The sequence below is a fragment of the Pelophylax lessonae genome (genome assembly GCF_965119305.1).
Source record: "Pelophylax lessonae genome assembly, chromosome: 7".
Lineage (NCBI taxonomy): Eukaryota > Metazoa > Chordata > Amphibia > Anura > Ranidae > Pelophylax > Pelophylax lessonae.
The window spans coordinates 225,391,541-225,412,445 of record NC_138774.1 but is presented as its reverse complement, the minus strand read 5'-3'; the positions used below and the strand labels follow the sequence as shown (position 1 = coordinate 225,412,445).

The following is a 20,905-nucleotide window of genomic DNA, read 5'->3' as shown; positions in this document are numbered from 1 at the left end:
CAACAGAAAGGTGCAGAGGTTTGTGGCTTGGTCACAGGTCTGGCAGATGCCACAGACGCACTGGTGGACCTGTGGGGTCAGTATCGTCTGATTTACGAGCTCCCTCCTCTCAACTTCTGCCAAGACTTCTATGCAGGATCGAGACAGAAGGGATTCTGTTCATCTTAGTGGCTCCGGACTGGCCTCCCTGGGATTGGCACGGCGATCTGGTGTGTCTGGGCGCCGATGTTTCTTGGAGGCTTCATCTCAGGAAGGATCTGCTGTCCCAAAGACCAATCCTCCATCCTGCTTTACAGTTGCTAGCTTTGATGGCTTGGCTATTGAATGCCAGGTGCTGAAGGATAGAGGTTTATCTAAGTCGTGATTCCTACACTGTTAAAAGCTAGGAAATCTACTTCTAGGAAGATCTACCATCATACATGGAAGACATATATTGTGTGGTGTGAGTCTCTTGGAGTTCACCCCCGCTCCTTCTCGGTGGCTCGGATCTTGACCTTCCTTCAACAGGGGTTTGAACAGAAATTGGCCTTGAGTACCATCAAGAGCTGTCTTCTTCCAACGACCCTTGGCCACACACTTCCTGGTGCGTACATTTCTTCAGGGTGTCTGACATTTGGTTCCCCCAGTCTGGTCTCTGTTGCTGCCTCGGGACCTCATTTTGGTGCTTTCGGTCCTCCAGAAGCTCCCCTTGAGAATCTTTGCGAGATTCCCTTGCTTACATTGTCTCTGATTTTCATTTGAATGATGACATTGTGTTGCCTTCCCTGTGTCCCAGGCCTAAACATCCGAAGGAAATTGCCTTGCATTCCTTGGATGTGGTCCGGCAGTTAGGGTGTACTTGGCAGCTACGGAGTCTTTTAGGAAGTCAGACTCACTGTTTGTGCTCACGGATGGGCCTCGGAAAGGGTTTTCCGTTTCCTCTGTGACCATTTCCAGATAGATCAGACAGACGGTTATTCAGGCATATTCAATCAGGGGTCAGGTTCCTCCTTTCCCTGTCATGGCGCACTCTACTCGGGCGCTTAGTGCCTCCTGGGCCTTCCATCATCAGGCGTCAGTGACACAGGTTTGCAAGGCGGCCACCTGGTTGTCAGTGCATACTTTCACAAAGTCTTATAAAGTGGATGTGTTGGCATCTGTGGATGCTTCTTTTGGCCGCAAGTTTTTGCAGGCTGCTGCTGTTTAGAGGACCTGATCCTCTTTGAGGGTGTATTGTTTTTTTCAGGTGGGCTCCAGTTGTTTTGGTTGAGCTACTGTTGCCTGGTTGGCTACTGTTTAGCCTTGGTATTTTTTGTGCTGTTCCCACACCTCATCTTTAACACTGCTTTGGGACGTCCCAATGGTTATGAAGATCAGGAGCTGTGTCCCTCAATGAACGAAAGAGAAAATGGGATTTTTGACTTACCGTAAAATCCATTTCTCTGATGTTCATTGATGGACACAGCACCAACTGCTCTGAAGGGGTTGTAATTCTTCTGACACTGCTTATATCTAAACTGAGTACCTATAGCAGAGAGATGGAGTATATCCCCTGGGACTGCCCATGGGCATAGCCAGATTCTTTTTCTGCCTTGTGTCCTACTCCTGTAGGGGGCGGTATAACCCAATGGTTATGAAGATCAGAAGCTGTGTCTGTCAATGAACATCAGAGAAATGGATGTTACGGTAAGTCAAATATCCAAAATATCCATTATTTACAAAAATGGCTTAGTGGTTAGCACTTCTGCCTTGCAGCACAGGAATCCTCGATTTCAATACTATCTGCATGGAGTTTGCATGTTCTCCCCGTGCTTGTGTCTTTCCTTCCACACTCCAAAGACAGGCTGGTAGGTTAATTTGTTCCTGTCTAAAATTGGACCTATTGTGATATTTTACTGAGCGTACATAAGGTGTTCCAGCCAGGGAAGCAGCCAATAAAGCATGATCTGTGCTTGGCTAATTGCTTCTGAGGGCAGGGGAGACAGCAAGGGTCTATTATGTGTCATTAACCGGTAGTAATATAGTGTCCATGCCTCTCCAGAAGGGGAGACTATGGAGAAAGGGGATTTTAAAGTGCCTGAGACCAGTTGACTACATAGATAAAATCACAGTATTTTTATGTATACAAAGTTTAAAACAAACTCCATAAAAGGTGATCTATATATAGGATAACAAACATCATTGTTATCAGAATTCAGAAACCAAAAACATCACCATATATCTTATAGGATCTTGGTAGCAATAGCAATTGTGAGATTGGTGGGAAAAAAAGAGAAAAACCCCAAACCCACCCACCCCAACATACCATAAAATCTTACATTTGTGGAGGATGATACAAGATCAACATATTGGGGGACAAAGGCAAATAACATGGAGGAGAAGAGATATAAGTATTATTGCAATATGACAGGAGCCCTATTATCCTGGGAGGTCATTAGATGTCGTTCTCCCAGGATCGCGCCTCATGCATGCCCCATGGGCCACGTCCTGGCGCAATCTTTCATCCAGGCACAGCGGACTGTGTACCGGCCCGTTGACTGCACCATGTGATCGCTATGACCATTCACAGCAGATCACATGACAATTGTACACAATGAAATGCTTTAAGTCATACCTTTCATTGTGGACTATTGTGATGAGCTCTGTGATTGGTCACAGTGATCACATGGTACAGACAGGGCCAATCACAGCCCATCTGTACCATGTGATTAGCTGTGGCTAATCACAATAGTAAACACTGAATGAATGATTTTTAATTAAAAAATGGTTTCTTGTAAAATTCACAGTTCTAAGCAATCATAGTATGTAAAAAAAAATCCATATCACCCCCCCCCCCCCCCCAGAGTAGTACAGCTTTACTGTGGTAACATTGTATTGTTCAAGTCACAGTATATAAAAAATAAATTGTAAAAAATAAAAAAATGTAATACAAAGAAAATATTAAAACAATTATTAATATTATTATTATTTTCTTTTTATTACATACTGTCACCAATCAGTGTCCCTAATCACCTCCACACCAATTGTATGATGACGCTGTACTGCATACAGTAATTAATTCATTAATTAATGGTTATGATTAAAGCCCTCCAGGGCTGAAAGGCGTCAACACTTTCTGTGTGGGGAATTTTGTAATTCCTGTAGGACCGCGATAAAAAATATTTTTAGGAGCAACAACACGGCGATGACGACTTTTTTGTTTGGATATTCCATATTGGTTATTAATAAAATAGAAAGGTTTGGTTGTGCTCAGTGTTGGGGTAGTTACTCAAAAAATGTAACTAGTTACTAGTTACTTCTGTAAATTGTAACGAGATTACTTTACTAGTTACTGCATTTGAAAAGTAACTTCACTACATATTACTTTACTTTCCTCTTTCTTAACCACTTGCCTACAGTGCACTTTCACCCCCTTCCTGCCCAGACTGATTTTCAGCTTTCAGCGCTCTCACACTTTTAATGACAATTACTCAGTCATGCAACACTGTACCCATAAAAAATTTGTGTCCTTTTTTTCACACAAATAGAGCTTTCTTTTGATGGTATTTAATCACTACTGGGTTTTTTTATTTTTTTGTGCTATAAATAAAAAAAAAGACTGAAAATATTGTGAAAAAACGCATTTTTCTTTGTTTCTGTCATAAAATTTAGCAAATGAGTAATTTTTCTTCACAAATTTTGGCCAAAATTTATACTGCTACTTATCTTTGGTAAAAATAACCCAAATATGTGTATATTATTTGGTCTTTGTGAAAGTTATAGAGTCCACAAGTTATGGTGCTATTCATTGAAAATTGATTACACTTGATGTACTGAAGGCTTATCTCATTTCTTGAGACACTAAAAAGTCAGGAAAGTACAAATTCCCCCCAAATGACCCCTTTTTGGAAAGTAGACATTCCAAGGTATTTAATAAGGGGCATGGTGAGTTTTTTGAAGTTGTAATTTTTTCCCACAACTCTTTGCAAAATTACGATTTTTTTTTTTTTTTTTTTACAAATTGACGTATTAACAGGTTATTTCTCTCACACAGCATATGTATACTTGCAACTACACCCCAAAACACATTCTACTACTCCTCCTGAGTATGGCGATACCACATGTGTGAGACTTTTTCACAGCCTGGCCACATACAGAAGCCTAACATCCAAGTAGTACCGTCTGGCATTCTAGGAGCACAAAGTACACATATCATTTCCTGACAACCTATCGCACTTTTGAAGGCCCTGGAGCACCAGGACAATGGAAACCCCCCTAATAAGATTTTGGAAAGCAAACAGCCCAATGTATAATTTTTGAGGCATAATGAGTCTTTTGAATATGTCATTTTTTTCCACAAGTTTTTGGAAACTATGGAAAGAAAATGAAAACACATTTTTTTTACACAAAGCTGTCCATTTATGCAATATTTCTAACACATAGCATGTACATAGCAAAAAATTGCACCCCAAAATATATTCTGCTATTCCTCCTGAGTATGGCGATACCACATGTGTAACACTTTTACACAGCCTAGCCACATACAGACGCCTAACATCCAAGTAGCCCTTTTCACAAAGTTGTCCATTTATCCACTTTAAGACTGGGCCTATTTTTGACACTTGGTGTTTACAAGCTAAAATATTTTTTTTTGCTAGAAAACTACTTAGAACCCCCAAACATTATATTTTTTTTTTTAACTGTCACTGTCAGTGACTGTTTACTACTGCCGGTGACAGCTGTGTTCCTACGGAACACAGTGCCACCGACATGACCGTGCTGCTCATTTTGTGGGCGCCTCCATTGTGATCGGCTGTGTCATTGGAACACAGCCGATCACGTGGGAAACAGCCACGCCCATTGGCTGTTTCCCCCCTGCCGGTGACGGGGGGTGTCCCGGGGACACCCCGACACCGGCAGTGCAGGGCGGCGCGCACGCGATCGCGCGCCTGCCCTGCTTAAAGTGCCGCCGTCATATGACGGCGGCCCAGGATAATGGTCGCACCGCTCCGCCGTAATATGACGGCGGGCGGGCTGCATGTAGTTAATTGACCGTGTAGAAGAAGATACATGACACTCTTTCTGCATAGACTTTATTGTATAAACACAGGCTTTGGGAAACATGAGAACAAAACCTGAAAAAACAGAATAAAACATAAAGTGCAACAAAAAGTCATAAACTTCATCCCTCTCTATTCTTCGAAATAACGATTGTATCGCACGGTTTGGGTAACGCAGGAAAGCGCGTTCCTATAGCCTAGTAAAGTAGTGTAGTTACCTCCTATAGCCTAGTAAAGTAGTGTAGTTACCTCCTATAGCCTAGTAAAGTAGTGTAGTTACCTCCTATAGCCTAGTAAAGTAGTGTAGTTACTTCCTATAGCCTAGTAAAGTAGTGTAGTTACCAATATTAGTATTGTAACTAGTTACTTTACTTAGTTACCAAAAAAAGTAATGTAGTTACTGTAATCAGTTACTTTGTAACTCGTTACCCCCAACACTGGTTGTGCTTGATACCTTATAGGACTGCAGCACTATTGATACATTCTTTGTAATATTAGCAATAATTAAGATTAATTAAAAGTAATTATAGCAATAAGAAATGACAATATATATGTTCTTTTATAGAAAAGGGAAGACGTTGTGTCCTGCTTGAACACCGCCACTCTAGGTAAGTGTTAGAGCTTTGCTGTTTTCCATAAAATAAGGCTCAGTTGTGTTTGCTAAGAATGCGGTTGCCTTAAGTCATATCACACCCTCAGTTTTTAGGCACTTTCAGTTTAATCACTTATCGAGTACGCAGCTTCTTTATCTTTAATCCTTGCCTATGTTCCCGTTTAAACTGGTGCCATAACCGCTACCCCAGGTTTCCTGTTTCAGGGTGGCTCCTTTCCCTTGCAGCATCCTATGGAGCCACCCTTGCATGCAGGGACTAGAGTCGTGTCTCCCTACACTGCATGTATCAATAGAAACACACAGCCCCATAGACTAGGCTGGCAATGTTCTCCCCCTCCCTTCTCCAAGCTAACAGATTGGTTCTAGACTTCACTGTCCACTAATAACTCTTTCCTGTGAAGACCAGAAGTTCAGGGAAGCAGCGATGAGAGAGCAGGAGCCAGCAGCATTGAAGATTGTGGACTGCAAGTGCCAGGGAAAGTATTTGAAAGTTTAGTGGAAAGTGTTTATTTCATTGTCCTCAATGTATTAAGCTAAAAAACGCTGAGGTCACATTACAGAGACACTGTCACTTTTCTGTTCAGGCCAAAGGTAACAGTGTCTGCACATAGCCCACCCTAGGTATGTATAGTTATTCCTTAGACAGGTAGAAGATGCCATGGCACCCCCATGTGACAGTGTTTGGGCCAAGGTGACAACATCTACACATAGCCACCCCCCTCCAGGTATGTATACCTATCCCTTAGACAGTTAGAAGATGCCTAGGCACCCCCACATGGCAGTGTTTGGGCCAAGGTGACAGTATCTGCACATAGGCAATTCCACATCCAGGTATGTACACCTATCCTTTAGACAGGCAGAAGATGCCATGGCACCCCCATGTGACAGTGTTTTTGGGCCAAGGTGACAACATCTGTACATAGCCACCCCCCCCCCCTCCAGGTATGTATACCTATCCCTTAGACAGGTTGAAGATGCCTAGGCACCCCCACATGGCAGTGTTTGGGCCAAGGTGACAGCATCTGCACATAGGCAATTCCACCTCCAGGTATGTATCCTTTAGACAGGCAGAAGATGCCATGGCACCCCCATGTGACAATGTTTGGGCCAAGGTGACCAATAGCCAACCCCCCCCCCCCCAGGTGTGTATACCAATCATTTAGACAGGTGGAAGATGCCATGGCACCCCCATGTGACAGTGTTGGTGCAAGGCGACAGCATCTACACATAGGCAATTCCACATCCAGGTATGTACACTTATCCCTTAGAGAGGTATAAGATTCCATGTTGTCCCCATGTGACAGTGTTTGGACCAAGGTGACAGAGTCTGCACATAGCCAACCCCCCTACCAGGTATCCCTTAAACGGGTAGAAGATGTCATGTGACAGTGTTTGGGCCTGGTTAATGTCTGCCATGCTCTCTCCCCATGTACCTCTTTAACGAGTTAAAAAAAAAGGACTTTATTGCAATGAATCAGATCTGCTATTTCCCAGTCTGGAAAATCTAAATCACATGATTTCTGTCTACCATTCATTATGCAGAAATTATAATGTATAAGAGTACCAAAATGGCAGCCTTCATACATGTAGATCATTCCATGGTATATACTAAAACATTTACACCCGTTGGTAAGATTATCTTTCTCAAATAACTAAAAATAAAAAGTCTATAGTTTATGTACTTGTTAAAGTTAGTGATAAGCCAAACGCTCCCCGATTAGGTTCGGGATGAGTTGGGTTGGGCGAACTTTTGGATGCCAAATACGAACCCCACTGAAATCAACTGGAGCCAAATCTTAAAAAATAGGCAATGGCCATTTTCTAGGCTAATGGGCAAGGAATTGTCAAACAAAGGGCACGGGAGACTTGGTACTTCCAGGGAGAACGTGGCAAGCAGCAGTAAATGTAATAATGCCTAAAGTGAAACTTTAGAAATGTGAAATTCTCTAAATAACGTGTTGGGGGGGGGGGGGGGGGGTTGTTGAATCTGCCTGTGAAGTGGCGTATCTGTATTCAACCTACTACAGCAAAAACTGACATGGAGTCGAGGAGGCCCCCCTCCCCATCTATACTGGACCCTTATAACACATGGCAGTCTAGTATAGATGTAAATAGGGGACCATTTTTATAAATGTAAATGGGGGGGGGGGGTGTAGGGTTCCCCCCAAAATACCAATCCAGCCCCTTATCGTTTAGGAAGGTCTAGTATGAATGTCAAGGGGGCCCATGCAAAAAGAAATGCATGGAGTACCCCCAAACACCATATTAGACCTGCATCTGAGCATGCATTCTGACAGGCCAGGAAAGGATGGGGGACAAATATGTGTCCCCCTCCTTCTTAACCATATCAGGCCACATAAACAACAACGATTCTCTGAAGTAATAATAGCAATGTCCACACAACTCCAAACACATAAGCCTTCCTTTCCCTCCCATTCTCAGAGGTAACATCCCTATTCCCTTACCCAATCTCCTCCAGGGTGGTGCTCCTGTCCCCCAAAGGGGAGCTTTGAGCTTTGCTCAAGTCACTTACATGGTCTTTGTCATTGGCCCCTTGCTTAACTAAACAAAAAGTCCTTCCTCAGGAAACTGCTTCTTTGCCATGTCCCATGTGACTCTTCCAACAAGTCATTATATTGATTAGAAGAGGATTCGCAACTCCATACATGCTCTTAAATCTTTTCAAATTTATTGAAGACTACCACCGCACCAACAAGTCATTATATGCCTCCAGTATGGGCAACCTAAGTGACAGGACACCCCCTCAATGACAAACAGAGCAGGACTTTCCTTCAAAAGGGCCCTACATCCTCTTAGGTGTGGATTCTCTTTTCTTATCTATCTGATCAAGAACAAAATACTTTGGTTCCATTAAGTGCCGGTTCACACTATTACGACTTATTAGGCGAGTTGGTCAGCCTGGCAAGTCGCGCACCGTCGCGGTCTATTGAGTAGTACAGGCCCGGTTCTAAGAGGAGCGACACAAGTCGCTCCGACTTAGAAAAAGGGTCCTGTACTACTTCGGGGCGACCTGGAGCGACTTGCATAGACATTCATTTTATGAAGTCCGTGCAAGTCGTGCCGAAGTCGCGGTGCACGTGACTTCACAGGTCGCCCCCTAAGTCGGAGCCACGTAGTGTGAACCGAGCCTAAGTCTTTTGTTTTATTTTGTTTATATGATACTCTAAATGCCTAGTTATTTGTTACATTGTGTTGGATAAAAACACTGACACTTCTGAATGAGTATCTGGTTTAGGCTGGATACCACACTGGATTGGCTGGACAAGCCACTGGTCGTGGGTGGGTAGTTGTATGTGCAATGAGGAAGAAATCCCTTTCAGTAGATCATGCCCAATGGTGGTGGTGGACCCTCATGGGGGCCTGGGGCTGCTATCTTTCCGATACAGCCTTATGGTAATTTCAGTGGGAAGACTTGGATTGGATGGAAGAAGTGCCCGGTGTCCAGAAAATTGCAACTTTTTATGCATGGTTTATAAAACGTTTATTTAAAGTGTATGTACATCGAGCCAATGGGTTTTGAGGGAATGGACTCCCCCTTTCTTAATGGCTGTTGCTGCGTGCTATTGGGTGGAAATGGTTCCCAAAATGATTTATAGTTTTCGAAAAGCAAAGTGCTGGCTAGGGATGCAGAGGCAGCAGACTTACTTTCAAATGAGTGGTCTTCACAGAGCCTTGACCTCAACTCTTCTGAACACCTTTGGGATGAATTGGATGGTAAGCCAGGTCTTCTCATCCAACATCAGTACCTGACCTCACAAACGGTCACAAATTCCCACATACACACTCCAAAATCTTGTGGAAAGCCTTCCCAAAAGAGTGGAGGCTACTATAGTCTCAAAGGGACCAACTCCATAATAATAGCCATGGTTTTGGAATAGGATGTCCAACAAGCTGGCATAGGCATGATGTTCCATATAGCGTATTGTGTTGCTGTTGTATGATGTTCTTTTTCTGGGTCAACATATAACCTATTTTCTCTTCTTTATCAGAACTTCCAGTCTCTCAGATGCCAGACTCCCTAGTCGCCCTGCTTGCACTAAAGCTGGACAATTCCTCTCCCGGACACAAAGATTTTAGGGACGTCGGAGTGGCACTAGGAGTGCAACCCTTTCTTGTGGATCGCATGCAAGGATTCCAAGCTTTGCACACTCACTTGTCCACCAATATGTCCTGTACACTGCGGCAGTTAGTACAGACTCTTCGGAGGCTGCAGAGGAGGGATGCCTTATCCCTAATTTGCTTGCATTTTTGCCAGTAGAGAATGTTCTGAAACTTTATATTTTGTCTTTAAGTTTCCTAAAGCACGGCAAGTGCTAAATCACTTAAACCCTATGCACTACTCTGTGTAGAAGCTGTGGTGTCTGGACAGTGCAGCATCCCAGTAACCTGATTTTAGGTACAAGGCATGTAAGGGTTATACGTGGTGATGGAAAGCCAAACAAGTGGAGCAGCAGATGCTTCCTTATACGCAGGATTTTCAAACTACGACATTGATTTTAAGTGGATTTTCTTTGTTCAAGGGTGGATTTTTTTTTTTTTTTCTGCAAGATGAACCAAGTAACGTCATTTGTTTGTGAAATTATTGAGAATGCACATTATAGATCTGCAAGGAATATCAGAGACTAGACCAGCCATTCTCAACCAGGGTTCCTCCAGAGTTTCCTAGGAATCACTTGACCGGTGGCTGGTTTACCTTCCATTTAATGGCCCCTGCATAGTTCTTTGACCTGTGGCTGGTTGATCTTTCATTTAATGGCCCCTTCATAGTTCCATGACCTGTGGCTGGTTGACCTTCCATTTATTGACCCCTGCATAATTCCTTGAAATGTGGCTGGTTGACCTTCCATTTAATGGCCCCTGCATAGTTCCTTGACCTGTGGCTGGTTGATCTTTCATTTAATGACCCCTGCATAGGTCTTTGACCTGTGGCTGGTTGATCTTCCATTTAATGGCCCCTGCATAGTTCCTTGACCTGTGGCTGGTTGACCTTCCATTTATTGACCCCTGCATAATTCCTTGAAATGTGGCTGGTTGACCTTCCATTTAATGGCCCCTGCATAGTTCCTTGACCTGTGGCTGGTCGACCTTCCATTAAATGGTTCCTGCATAGTTCCTTGACCTCTGGCAAGTTGACCTTCCACTACCACTTGGATCACTAATGTAAGGGCACTTTTCCCCATTGACTTGCAATGAATTTGTTTTAGCAGGGGTTCCTTCGAGAACTCAACATTATTTTAAGAGTTTCTCTGAGGTTGAGAAAGGCCGGACTAGACACTGAAACCTGAAATGTTCTTATATTCCATTTTGGGCTGGTTTAGATAAATATGTCTGTTCACCCTTTTATCACTACAGATATTGCATTTAAAGTAGACCTAAACCCTAACTGGAAAGAGTTGAGCTTGCTTTGCCTGTATGCTCTTGCTCCAGTTTTGGCTGCACATGGACCGGCTTCCTGATATTGACAATGGTGGACCATGCCTGTGTGTTGTGTGTCAGCACAGATGCTTATAGTTTCCACCAGGGGAGGTGACAACGCATGAGCACAAGTAGGAGACAGGCACAGAGCATTGTCACCCTATAACAGGAAGTAACTGAACAAGGGCCTTCATGGCAGAATCACCAAGGATTATTTTAAATCTGGACTCCTGGAATGAGAGGGTGCCCCCTCTGCACCCGCATTGCAAGGGGTAAATGCTTGTTTAATCTGGGGGTGCTGGGATAAAGTGTAATACTTACCCTAACCTGGGTCCAAAAGGCTCTAAAATTGTCCTCAAGCTCCGAGCTGTGGGTGGTCTCCTGATTTCATCATGCACAGTGTAGGGCTATTAACCCTGCATTGTATGCGAGGAGGAAAGCCTGTGACCATGGCCCGAAGAGGCTTAGTAAGGACACTGTGGGGGCCCAGGTGTATGGATGGTGGGTTCTTACCAGAGCCAGGGATTAGGTAAGAAGTACACCTTACTCCTGCTCCCCTGGACTAAAACAGCACTTAACCATTGTTATGTAGAGAGGAGTGAGCACTGTTTGAGAAGTTTTTGTCTCATTTCCGAAGTTTAGCTTTGTTAACATCCACATAATGCATATGTGTGGTTCAAAGTAGGTTGACTTTAATGCCCACACACCGCACATATGTGTCCATGGATGACCAAGGTTGCTGTGCTGAAAGCACGCTCTCTGCACGCTCCCACCATAGCAATCTGTCATAGAAAGCTCCTGGTCTCTAGTAATGATTAGGAGCCGTTGGGGTGGACTGCTGATCATGTGACAACTTTGACATCCAATTACAGTACTCACCTGATCAGGCAGTCCTTCCCGCCCCCTTCTCCAGGGCATAAAGATCCAGTTAAAGGGACGCAGGGGCTGGTTCAGAACGGATTAGGATGTTAGCGGTTGGGTTTAGATCAACTTTAAAGTGATTTATGTTCATGAAAGCTGTGAAAAAAAGTCTATGCTGGATTTGATTCAGGCCAACATTGCAATCCCAGTATCCATTAGGACCAGAGTCAGTATTTTGATAAAGCGATAAAAAAACGCCAGCTGGAGGTCGTTTTAAAGCTGTCCATCCACTGGTAGATTTTCGTATGATCGTTCATGCAAAAGATCTGGGCAGTACATTCGATAAGGCCAGCAGAGACTTAATGAATGCCATTCGAACAAACTTCAAAATTGAATCTGATTTCAACATTTGATTTGGTAATAAATGAAATTTCCGGAGCAAAAAACACATTTACAGCTAGAAATTCATTCAAGAAAAATTTTCCATCGCGTCGCATTTTCCTGTCACTGCAGTCAAAAAAGAACATCTATTTGATGCTGCTAACAGTTGGAAAATGATGAAGGTTTCAAAAATTTTTTTTATAACAAATGTTACTAGTGTATGGTCAGCTTAAGAGACCACAAGAATTTTTGCTGATTTAACAGGATGATAGAAGACATCCAATGCGTTTCAGCTGGCAAAGACCCCCCTTCATCAGGGTTGGAGATACATCAGAAATCATGATAAGTATTTTAGTGAAAATAATATTTTCAGACTGAATAGGCTTGTGTATCGGCAATGAGGGTTTGATCTGGGGATGAAGTTATGTAGTTATAAATGTAACAGAATATTAGTTTGGAAGCATTCGGGATCCATTGATTGTTTATGTGCACTGTAAAAGAGTAAAATGTTAAAATGTATCTAAATACAAAAAAAAAGCAATATATTGCAGCTTACCAATCCTTAGGTGTGCAGGCTAAATTTATTCTTTCCTTTAATCTACAGTATAGGGTCACATATACTATATGTTATATTTACTTTCATAATTACACAGGTTTATAAAAGACACAAGTCCATCTAATTGAAAAATTGGCCCTAGTATGTGTATGCATGCATGTGAGTTAGGGATTTTAGGTTGTAAGCTCCTTGAGGGCAGAAACTGACGTGTGAATGTACAACATGTATGTAAAGTGCTGCATAAATTGACAGCGCTATATAAGCATCTGTAATAAATCAATAAATAAAGGAAAAAAAAAATAGAATATATATATAATTTTTATATTATATATATATATAATTTTTATATATATATATATATATATATATATATATATATATATATATATATAGCTATACATATATTATGTGAATTAATTTAAAAATATTAATTAAAAAAAAAAAAAAAATATATATATATATATATATATATATATATATATATAATAAAAATATTTTTTCTAAGATTCATTTTAAATTATTTTTTATTTTATTTTTCAATTAGATTGACTTGTGTTTTTCCAACCTAACTATGTAAGTATATAAGCTGGTAATAGTACAAATAATACATTACCTGTCCCTGGGTGGCTTTACTTATTTCCACAGTGTATCTACGGAGGAAGCCACGGTTGTCCTCCTGGCTGGACTACAACCATATCTGCCTTTGTTCACCTCCATTACATGGGGGTGAAGGGATTAGAAGTTTGCACAAGAAAGATAACATTGTTTTAAAGCAGAACGTAAACTCTCTCAATTAACATTAACTATTATTAATCCTTATGCTGGTAATATTAGTAAATGGATAGAAATATATATGTATATTATATACCCCCCCCCCTTTTTTTTTTTTTTTTTTATACATTTCTTTAATTGCTTCCTGGTTTGTGGCCTAGGCCAAAATGAACACATCCCAGAAATCTTCATGCCATTTTTTTTCTATCATCTGGAAGAAGGGCTTCTCAGCTAAACACACCCTCCTGCCTGCATGGTTAATGAATTCCAGAAAATAAATGCTACATGAATAATCTGCCCTTACTCAAGATGGCTGTGGCTAGAAATGCCAGGCAGTTGTTTTTCAAAATGATTTCTCAACAAAATAAAACATGGAGATATGGATGGATGGGTGGTTTTGCTTTGCATATTTAAAATGAAATAAATAGCCTTTTTAGTTTGTGGTGCTCAGATACAGTAAAGTTCTGCTTTAAGCTTTCTGTTCAACTCCCTTTTAGATTGTAAGCTCTAAGGAGCAGGGCCCTCTGATTCCTCCTGTATTGAATTGTATTGGAACTGTGCTGTCTTGCCCTCACATTGTAAAGCGCTGCGCAAACTGTTGGCGCTTTAGAAATCCTGTATAATAATAATTAGTTATGGGAAGGACACTGCATTTCTGTCAAGATCAGTAGGCAAAGTCTGGCAAGATCAGTAGGTATTTTTTGTATTCGCTAACATTTTTTAAAGCCTGAAAAAAATAGCCACCACATCTAAGGACTGGTAAGCTGCAATATGACATTTTTTTTTCTTGTGTTTAGTTATCCTTTAATACTAGTGTTTTGTATATGCCATACCGGCATAGAGGAAGTTTTTTTTATTTTTTTTTATTTTGTGCATGAACTGAGTGTAATTTCACTAAGGACCACTAGATGGCAGACCTAGAATATATTATATCTGTACATTAAAGTCAATGATTTTTTGGCAGACAGATGCTTGTTCAAGCCATGTGATGCATGTGATGTTTTTATGTTAGTAATATGTGACATTTTCTACACCAATTGAGTGTTAGTACAAAAAAAAAAAGATGTTTGCTGTCCATTTCATACACTATTGTATTTGCAGCTGGTTAACATAGCTGAACACTGTAACTAAATTATGTTTTAGCTTGTTAAATAATGGTGTACTATAAACATTTGTTACATTTTTTTAAATATAATACTTGTTTTTACTGTTTTTTTTTTTGTTTAAATATACATATATCCCTCAGGGCTGCTGATCTCCTGCAGCCTCTTGACAGCCACTTCCTGTCTACATGCGCGCCAGCAATGGTTGCATGGCATTTCTCAGGGCGGGTTTCCTGATGGTGGTGGCAGTTGACCATGTCTGAGTAATGTGTGTTGAAATATCCACTTTAAACATGTGCAGAACCAAAAAATGTGTTTAGTTATTTACCTTAATTTGTTTAATTACCTTTGTTTAATTTGTTTTTGGAATTTGTTTTGTTTATTTGAATTCAAATCGAATTCTCAGATTTTGGTTGACTTGAATTTAATTCGACCGAATTCGGAAGAGTCAAATGGAATACGAACCGAATTCCATTTGAATTCAAATTTATTCTATTGGAAATCTGAATTTTGGAAGCTGGTTATACTCTTTTTACTCCGTTCTATTCTATTGTTTTTACTATTCTATACTATTCTTTTCTATTCTATGCTTTTATTTCTATTTTATTCTTTCTTTTCTATCATATTCTACTTTAATCTGAATTTATTCTATGCGAAATTCAGATTTTCTGGAGATGGTTATATTCTTTCTATTTTATTCTATTTTATTGTTTTTTTCAATACTATTCTGTTCTTTTCTATATGCTATATTTTAATTTTCTATTTTATTCTTTTCTAGTTTATCTTATTCTTTTCTATTCTATTCAAATTTTGGAAGATGGTTATATTCCTTTTATTTTATTCTATTATTTTTTTCTATTATATTATTTTCTATTCCAATTTGAATTTATTTGTTTTGAAATTCAAATTCCAGCAGATGGTTATATTCTTTCTATTTTATTCTATTCTATTTTTTTTCTAGTCTATTCCTTTCAATTATTTTCTATTCCTTAACTTCCTATTCTATTTTATTCTGTTCAGACATTTTAAATCACATTGGAAAACTATTCAAATTTGATTCGAAATCAAATTTCGAACAACATTTTGTTTTGTTATTTCGGATTTGTTTAAATTAATTACTTATTAATAATTCGTTTGGAAATTTGGATACAAATACGAATAACCAAAATTGTGTCCTAATTTGATCGAAAGGAACCGTACATGTCAAGTCCACTTGTAGTCTCCATCAGAAGCCCGTGTGGCAAGGTGACAACACAGGAGTGCAATTGGGAGACAGGCAAAGAGCCTTGTCACCCTGTAACAGGAAGTGCCTGAACAAGGACCTCTGTGGCAGAATCACCAGGGATTGTTTTACTGAAAGCTGCAGATTTTTTAAAGTTACACAATAAAATGTATTTAGGATTTTGGTAACTAGGTTTTCTTCTACTTTAACCGGCAAAGTATTACCATTTTACATGCAGTTTTGGTAGTTCCTGTATATCGGTAGGCTGTGTAACGGGCTCCTGATTGGTCCAGCATAGGCGGAACAGATTTTTCTGATAGGATAAGATTCATTTGTGGTTATAGGAAGTGGAAGTGGTTCGGTGCAGTTGGTAGGAAAAGGACTAATCCCATGTTTAACTTCTTGACACCCATGTAACGCCTATGTGCGTTGGTGAAGATGGGGGACTGTGATGTACAGAGATTAAAAAACCCTCCTACATAAGTTGTACCTGTTTAGCTGCAACCCTCTCTCCTCTACAGACGTTCAAAGCACAGACTTTATAAAGCTTTCAGAAAGCAGGGGGCGGAGAGCTCAAGTTACACTCTTCAGAGCTCAGTGAGAGCTGATTGGAGGTAAGAGACACACCCCCTTCACACAGCACACAGAAACAGAGCTGAGGCTGTCAACCACAGGCTGTGTGCTGGAGCTCCCTCCCCTGTCACCTTTTTTTCTCTTAGTGTCAGGAAAATGTCTCAGGAGAAATTCACGCTGATAGCAGAAGAAGGAGGCAGCAGGCAGCAATGACACTTAGTGCTCTGGATTGGGAGAAGTACACACTATAGAGGGGTATGCTTTGTTCCTGTCCGAGGTTTACAGCCATGTTTAATGCCCAGCATAGGTGTGCACTGCACAGCCTATTGCATTAGGGTGTGCTCCCTAAAGCTCAAACACATATGCGTGTGTGTGCATGTGTATATATACTGATGATGCCAGTTCAGCAATGAACGGTGTCAGTAGGGCAGAGATTGGTGTCAGTAAGGCAGTGGCTGGTGTCGGAAGTTTTTATTTTATATTATTTTTATTTTTTTATTATTTAAAAACATTTTTTTTTCATAATTTTTTTAGACGCCCCGTTAGGGAGCTTTGGTGAGCCAAATCTGCGCCACACAGGGAGATTAGGGTGTGCCCAGGTATACCTGGCACACCCTGTGCATACGTCTTTGACACCCACATGTCCATGGATGGTCAAGGTTCCTATGCAGAGAGCGGGTATGCTCCCAGCACAGTTCCCAAGCTGTCATAGACAGCTTGCAGTCCCTATTCATGATCAGGAGCCAGCGGGACGGGCTCCTGATCACGTGACCACTTCAGCGGCCGATTCACCATGCACTCAGGGTGTAAAGACCTATTTAAAGGGATACCAATGCTGGATGGGAATAGGTTAGATCTTTGTTCTACGCATTGATGAGATCCGCTCTGTTTTCTCTTGTACTTTGCAGGCACCTCAAGAGTTGACCATGTGGACAATGCCTACTCAATTATTCATAAGAATATAGCCCATTGGCTTAGAAAAGAGTCTTGTGTATATAGGAAACATAAAAATAATATTAAATGATAAGAATACAGATTTTTCCTTCATTCAAATTAGCCTCTTGTTTCGTCAGGTGTCTTGCTTAGGCCAAATTTGCAATTTTGAATTGCAAGCCCTTCGACCACTCCCCCCCCCCCCCCCCCTTCACCTTCTCCTGCCAAATTACCCTTACCAGCCATGGTGAAATTTAAGGGTGGATAGCAGTATGCATAGTATGCCGAAGAGTGTGGCACGGCCAAACGTGGAGAAAATAGCAGCATGTTTTGGTAATGGCTGGCCTGCAGGGTATTAAATTATAGTATTAGCATTATTATTGTAATATACACTAACTCAGTATTAGTGAAGCTATATCAAAGTAGAAATGTGGCATCAGGACATTTTTGGCAAATTTCTACATTTTGGCAAAATACATTGGAGTCAAGGGATTTTTGTTGGATTTTAGGAGAACATTGGGCTTTAAATGGAACATTTTGACAAAATGCATCCGAGTCAGTAGAGAAATTTCAAAGGACTTTTGATGGATTTTTAGGGCACACAAGGCTTTAAATAGAAAATTTGGGCAAAATGCATTGAAGTCACTGTAGAAAGAGAAATGCAAAGCATTTTTGGTCATTTTTACGGGCACAGTGTGCTTTAAATTGCAAATTTTGGCAAAATGCATTGGAGTCTGTGGAGAATTCAAGAGATTTTTTTGTGGTTTTTAAGGGTACAGTGGGCGTCGATGGCAAATTTTGGCAAAATGCATTGGAGTCACTGGAGAAACAGCAATTTAAAGGCCTTTTGGTGTTTTTTATGAGTACAGTGGAAGTTAATAACAAATTTTGGAAAATTGCATTAGAATCACGAGAGAGAGAGACATTTAAAGGCCTTTTGGTTGTTTTTATTGGTACAGGGAGCTTTAAATGGCAAATTTTGGCAAAATGCATTGGAGTCACTGGAGAAACAGAAATATAAAAGCCTTTTGGTGGTTTTTATGAGTACAGTGGACGTTAATGGCAAATTTTGGGAAAATGCATTTGAGTCATGAGAAAGGAAATTTAAAGGCCTTTTGGTTGTTTTTATTGCTACAGTGAGCTTTAAATGGCAAATTTTGGCAAAATGCTTTGGAGTCAATGAAAAAATAGAAATTCAAGGGACTTTTGTTGGATTTTAGGGGAACAGTGGGCATTAAATGGCAAATTTTGGCAAAATGCATAATAGTAGAGAAATTCAAGAGATTATGATTTGAGACTAATTTTGATAAAATTTCATTAAAGGGGAAAGTTGACTGAATTTGTATTAATTTCAAATGTTTTATCATGGGCAAAAGAAGCCCTCTTTTTTTTAAAATTAAATCCGTGTACATGATATTTTTTATGAATGATGTTTACAAGCAATTAATAAAAATGTGGAAGCTCTTGAAATACATTGGCACTTGTGTAATAAAAATATAATTTTTTTTTTCATGTGATATTTTGTGCTTTCGAGTTGTAAAGAATAGACTGATTTTTACTGTATCTCATTGTGATCCTCCTTTTGTACCAATTTGTTTTATGTGATCAAAATGTACAGAAATGTTTTTTGTTTTTAAATAAACTGTGAGTTTTTTTTTTTTTTATATCCGCGTGAGAGTTTTTTTTTTTACGTCTAAGTGTTTGGCACATGTTTGCACATATAGAGGAGACTATTAAAGGCGTTTTCTACATGATCTATAGAATTTTATAATCGCTTCTTGAACCTCTTAGTAGTTCCTTGAACCTCTTGATAGTTAAAGTGAAAGACCTCTTGAGAATAATCAATCCTCTTCAAGTCAAAGCAACCTTTATTGTAGAGCCTTACTAACCTCTGTTTTCCAGTTAGGCCGTGCCAGTGTTAATGATCAGTCTGAAACTTTTGCAGTGTGTGCATGAAAAATATAGAACGAATAGCTCCATGAAACTTCATTTCAGTTTAAGCTGGCAAAATCAAACATTACTGAGCTATTTTCTCTCCAGGTCAAATGTTATTCAGTCATACAACACAGAGTAAATCAGGAAAATACGACATTATGGCCACTAGATGGAGTTGATGATCATAGAAAATAAATATTTATTAATTATGATTGCAGTGGCTATTACTGTGGTATTTTCCTGATTAATGCAGTATAATAGGCACTGCTGATAGACCAGTGTGTGATAGTAGTGGTTAGCCTTGGCTCCACCTGAACGGCCAAGAATGACTTTTTCCGTTGATTTCCTTGTATTGTTCCTATGTATGTTTTTTTTTTTTTTAAGCAAAAGATCACATTTTTTCATCTTTTTTTTTTTTTTTTAAGGTAAAGTAGAGATCTGGGGCCTTTGACCCCAGATCTCTTCATAAAGAGGACCTGTCATTTTTATTTCTATTACAGGGATTTTTTACATTCCTTGTAATAGGAATAAAAGTGATAAAAAAAAAAAAAAAAATTAAAGGGTCAGTTTAAACAAAAAAGTAAAATAAATAAGAAAAAAAAAATAAACAAATTAGAGCGCCCCCATCCCTCCGTGCTCACCCGCAGAAGCGAACGCATACATAAGTCGCGCATGCATATGTAAACAGTGTTTGCACTGCACATGTGGGGTATCGCAGCGAACGTTAGAGCGAGAGCAAAAATGATAGTGTTCCTTTGTAACTCTAAACAGAAAACCTGTAAAAGCGTTTAAAGCGACGCCTATGGGGATTTTTAAGTACCGTACTTTGTCAGCATTTTAACGAGTGTGCGCAATTTTAACCACTTGCCGACCTCCTCACGACGACTATTTACTGCGGCAGTCAGCCGCTTACAGGGAAAGTGACGTAGACCTACGTTGCTTGCCAAAGAGCCTGTAGAGGGCGAGCGTGCGCCGCTATTCTTTCCCTGCCTAGCCAGCGCGTATGACCGGCGGCTCCGATGGCCGCCGGCCACTCGCGATCTCCCTCAGGAGAGGGAGAAAGACAGACGGCTGATGTAAACACAGCCGTCTGTCAATCTCACTGAAGTAGGCACAGAGGCTATGCGATCCTGCTATATAGGATCGCATATCTCTGTGGTTACTTCACTAGCCACGCCCCCTAACAGTTAGAATCACGCCCCTAGGGCCACATTTAACCCCTTGATCACCAATAAAGTTAACCTCTTCCCTGCCAGTGTCATTATTACAGTAACAGTGCATATGTATAGCACTGATTACTGTAGTAATGTCACTGGTATTCTTTTGGTTTAAACCATACTGTATTTCCAAAAAAAAAAAAAAATAATAATTGTTACTGTAACTGCTTAAAAAAAATAATGCTTTATCTGTTTGTCTATACAATTCTATATGTTCATGTAAGATTACCTTGTCAGTAGGGTGACAACGCAGCTGTTCGATTTTACAGCACGCAAACAGCAATGT

At 40.3% G+C, this 20,905-nt stretch overlaps 1 protein-coding gene across 1 annotated transcript in view; it reads left to right on the top strand.

Moving 5' to 3' along the window:
- Window positions 1-10,011, top strand: part of EDA2R (ectodysplasin A2 receptor) — a 67,485-nt gene extending 57,474 nt beyond the window's left edge. The window contains exons 9-10 of the mRNA XM_082264567.1: window positions 5,584-5,626; window positions 9,642-10,011. Coding sequence (XP_082120693.1) covers window positions 5,584-5,626; window positions 9,642-9,910 — 312 coding nt within the window. The 3' untranslated portion in view covers window positions 9,911-10,011. The remainder of the gene's footprint in view (window positions 1-5,583; window positions 5,627-9,641) is intronic.
- The last annotated feature ends 10,894 nt before the right edge of the window (window positions 10,012-20,905 follow it).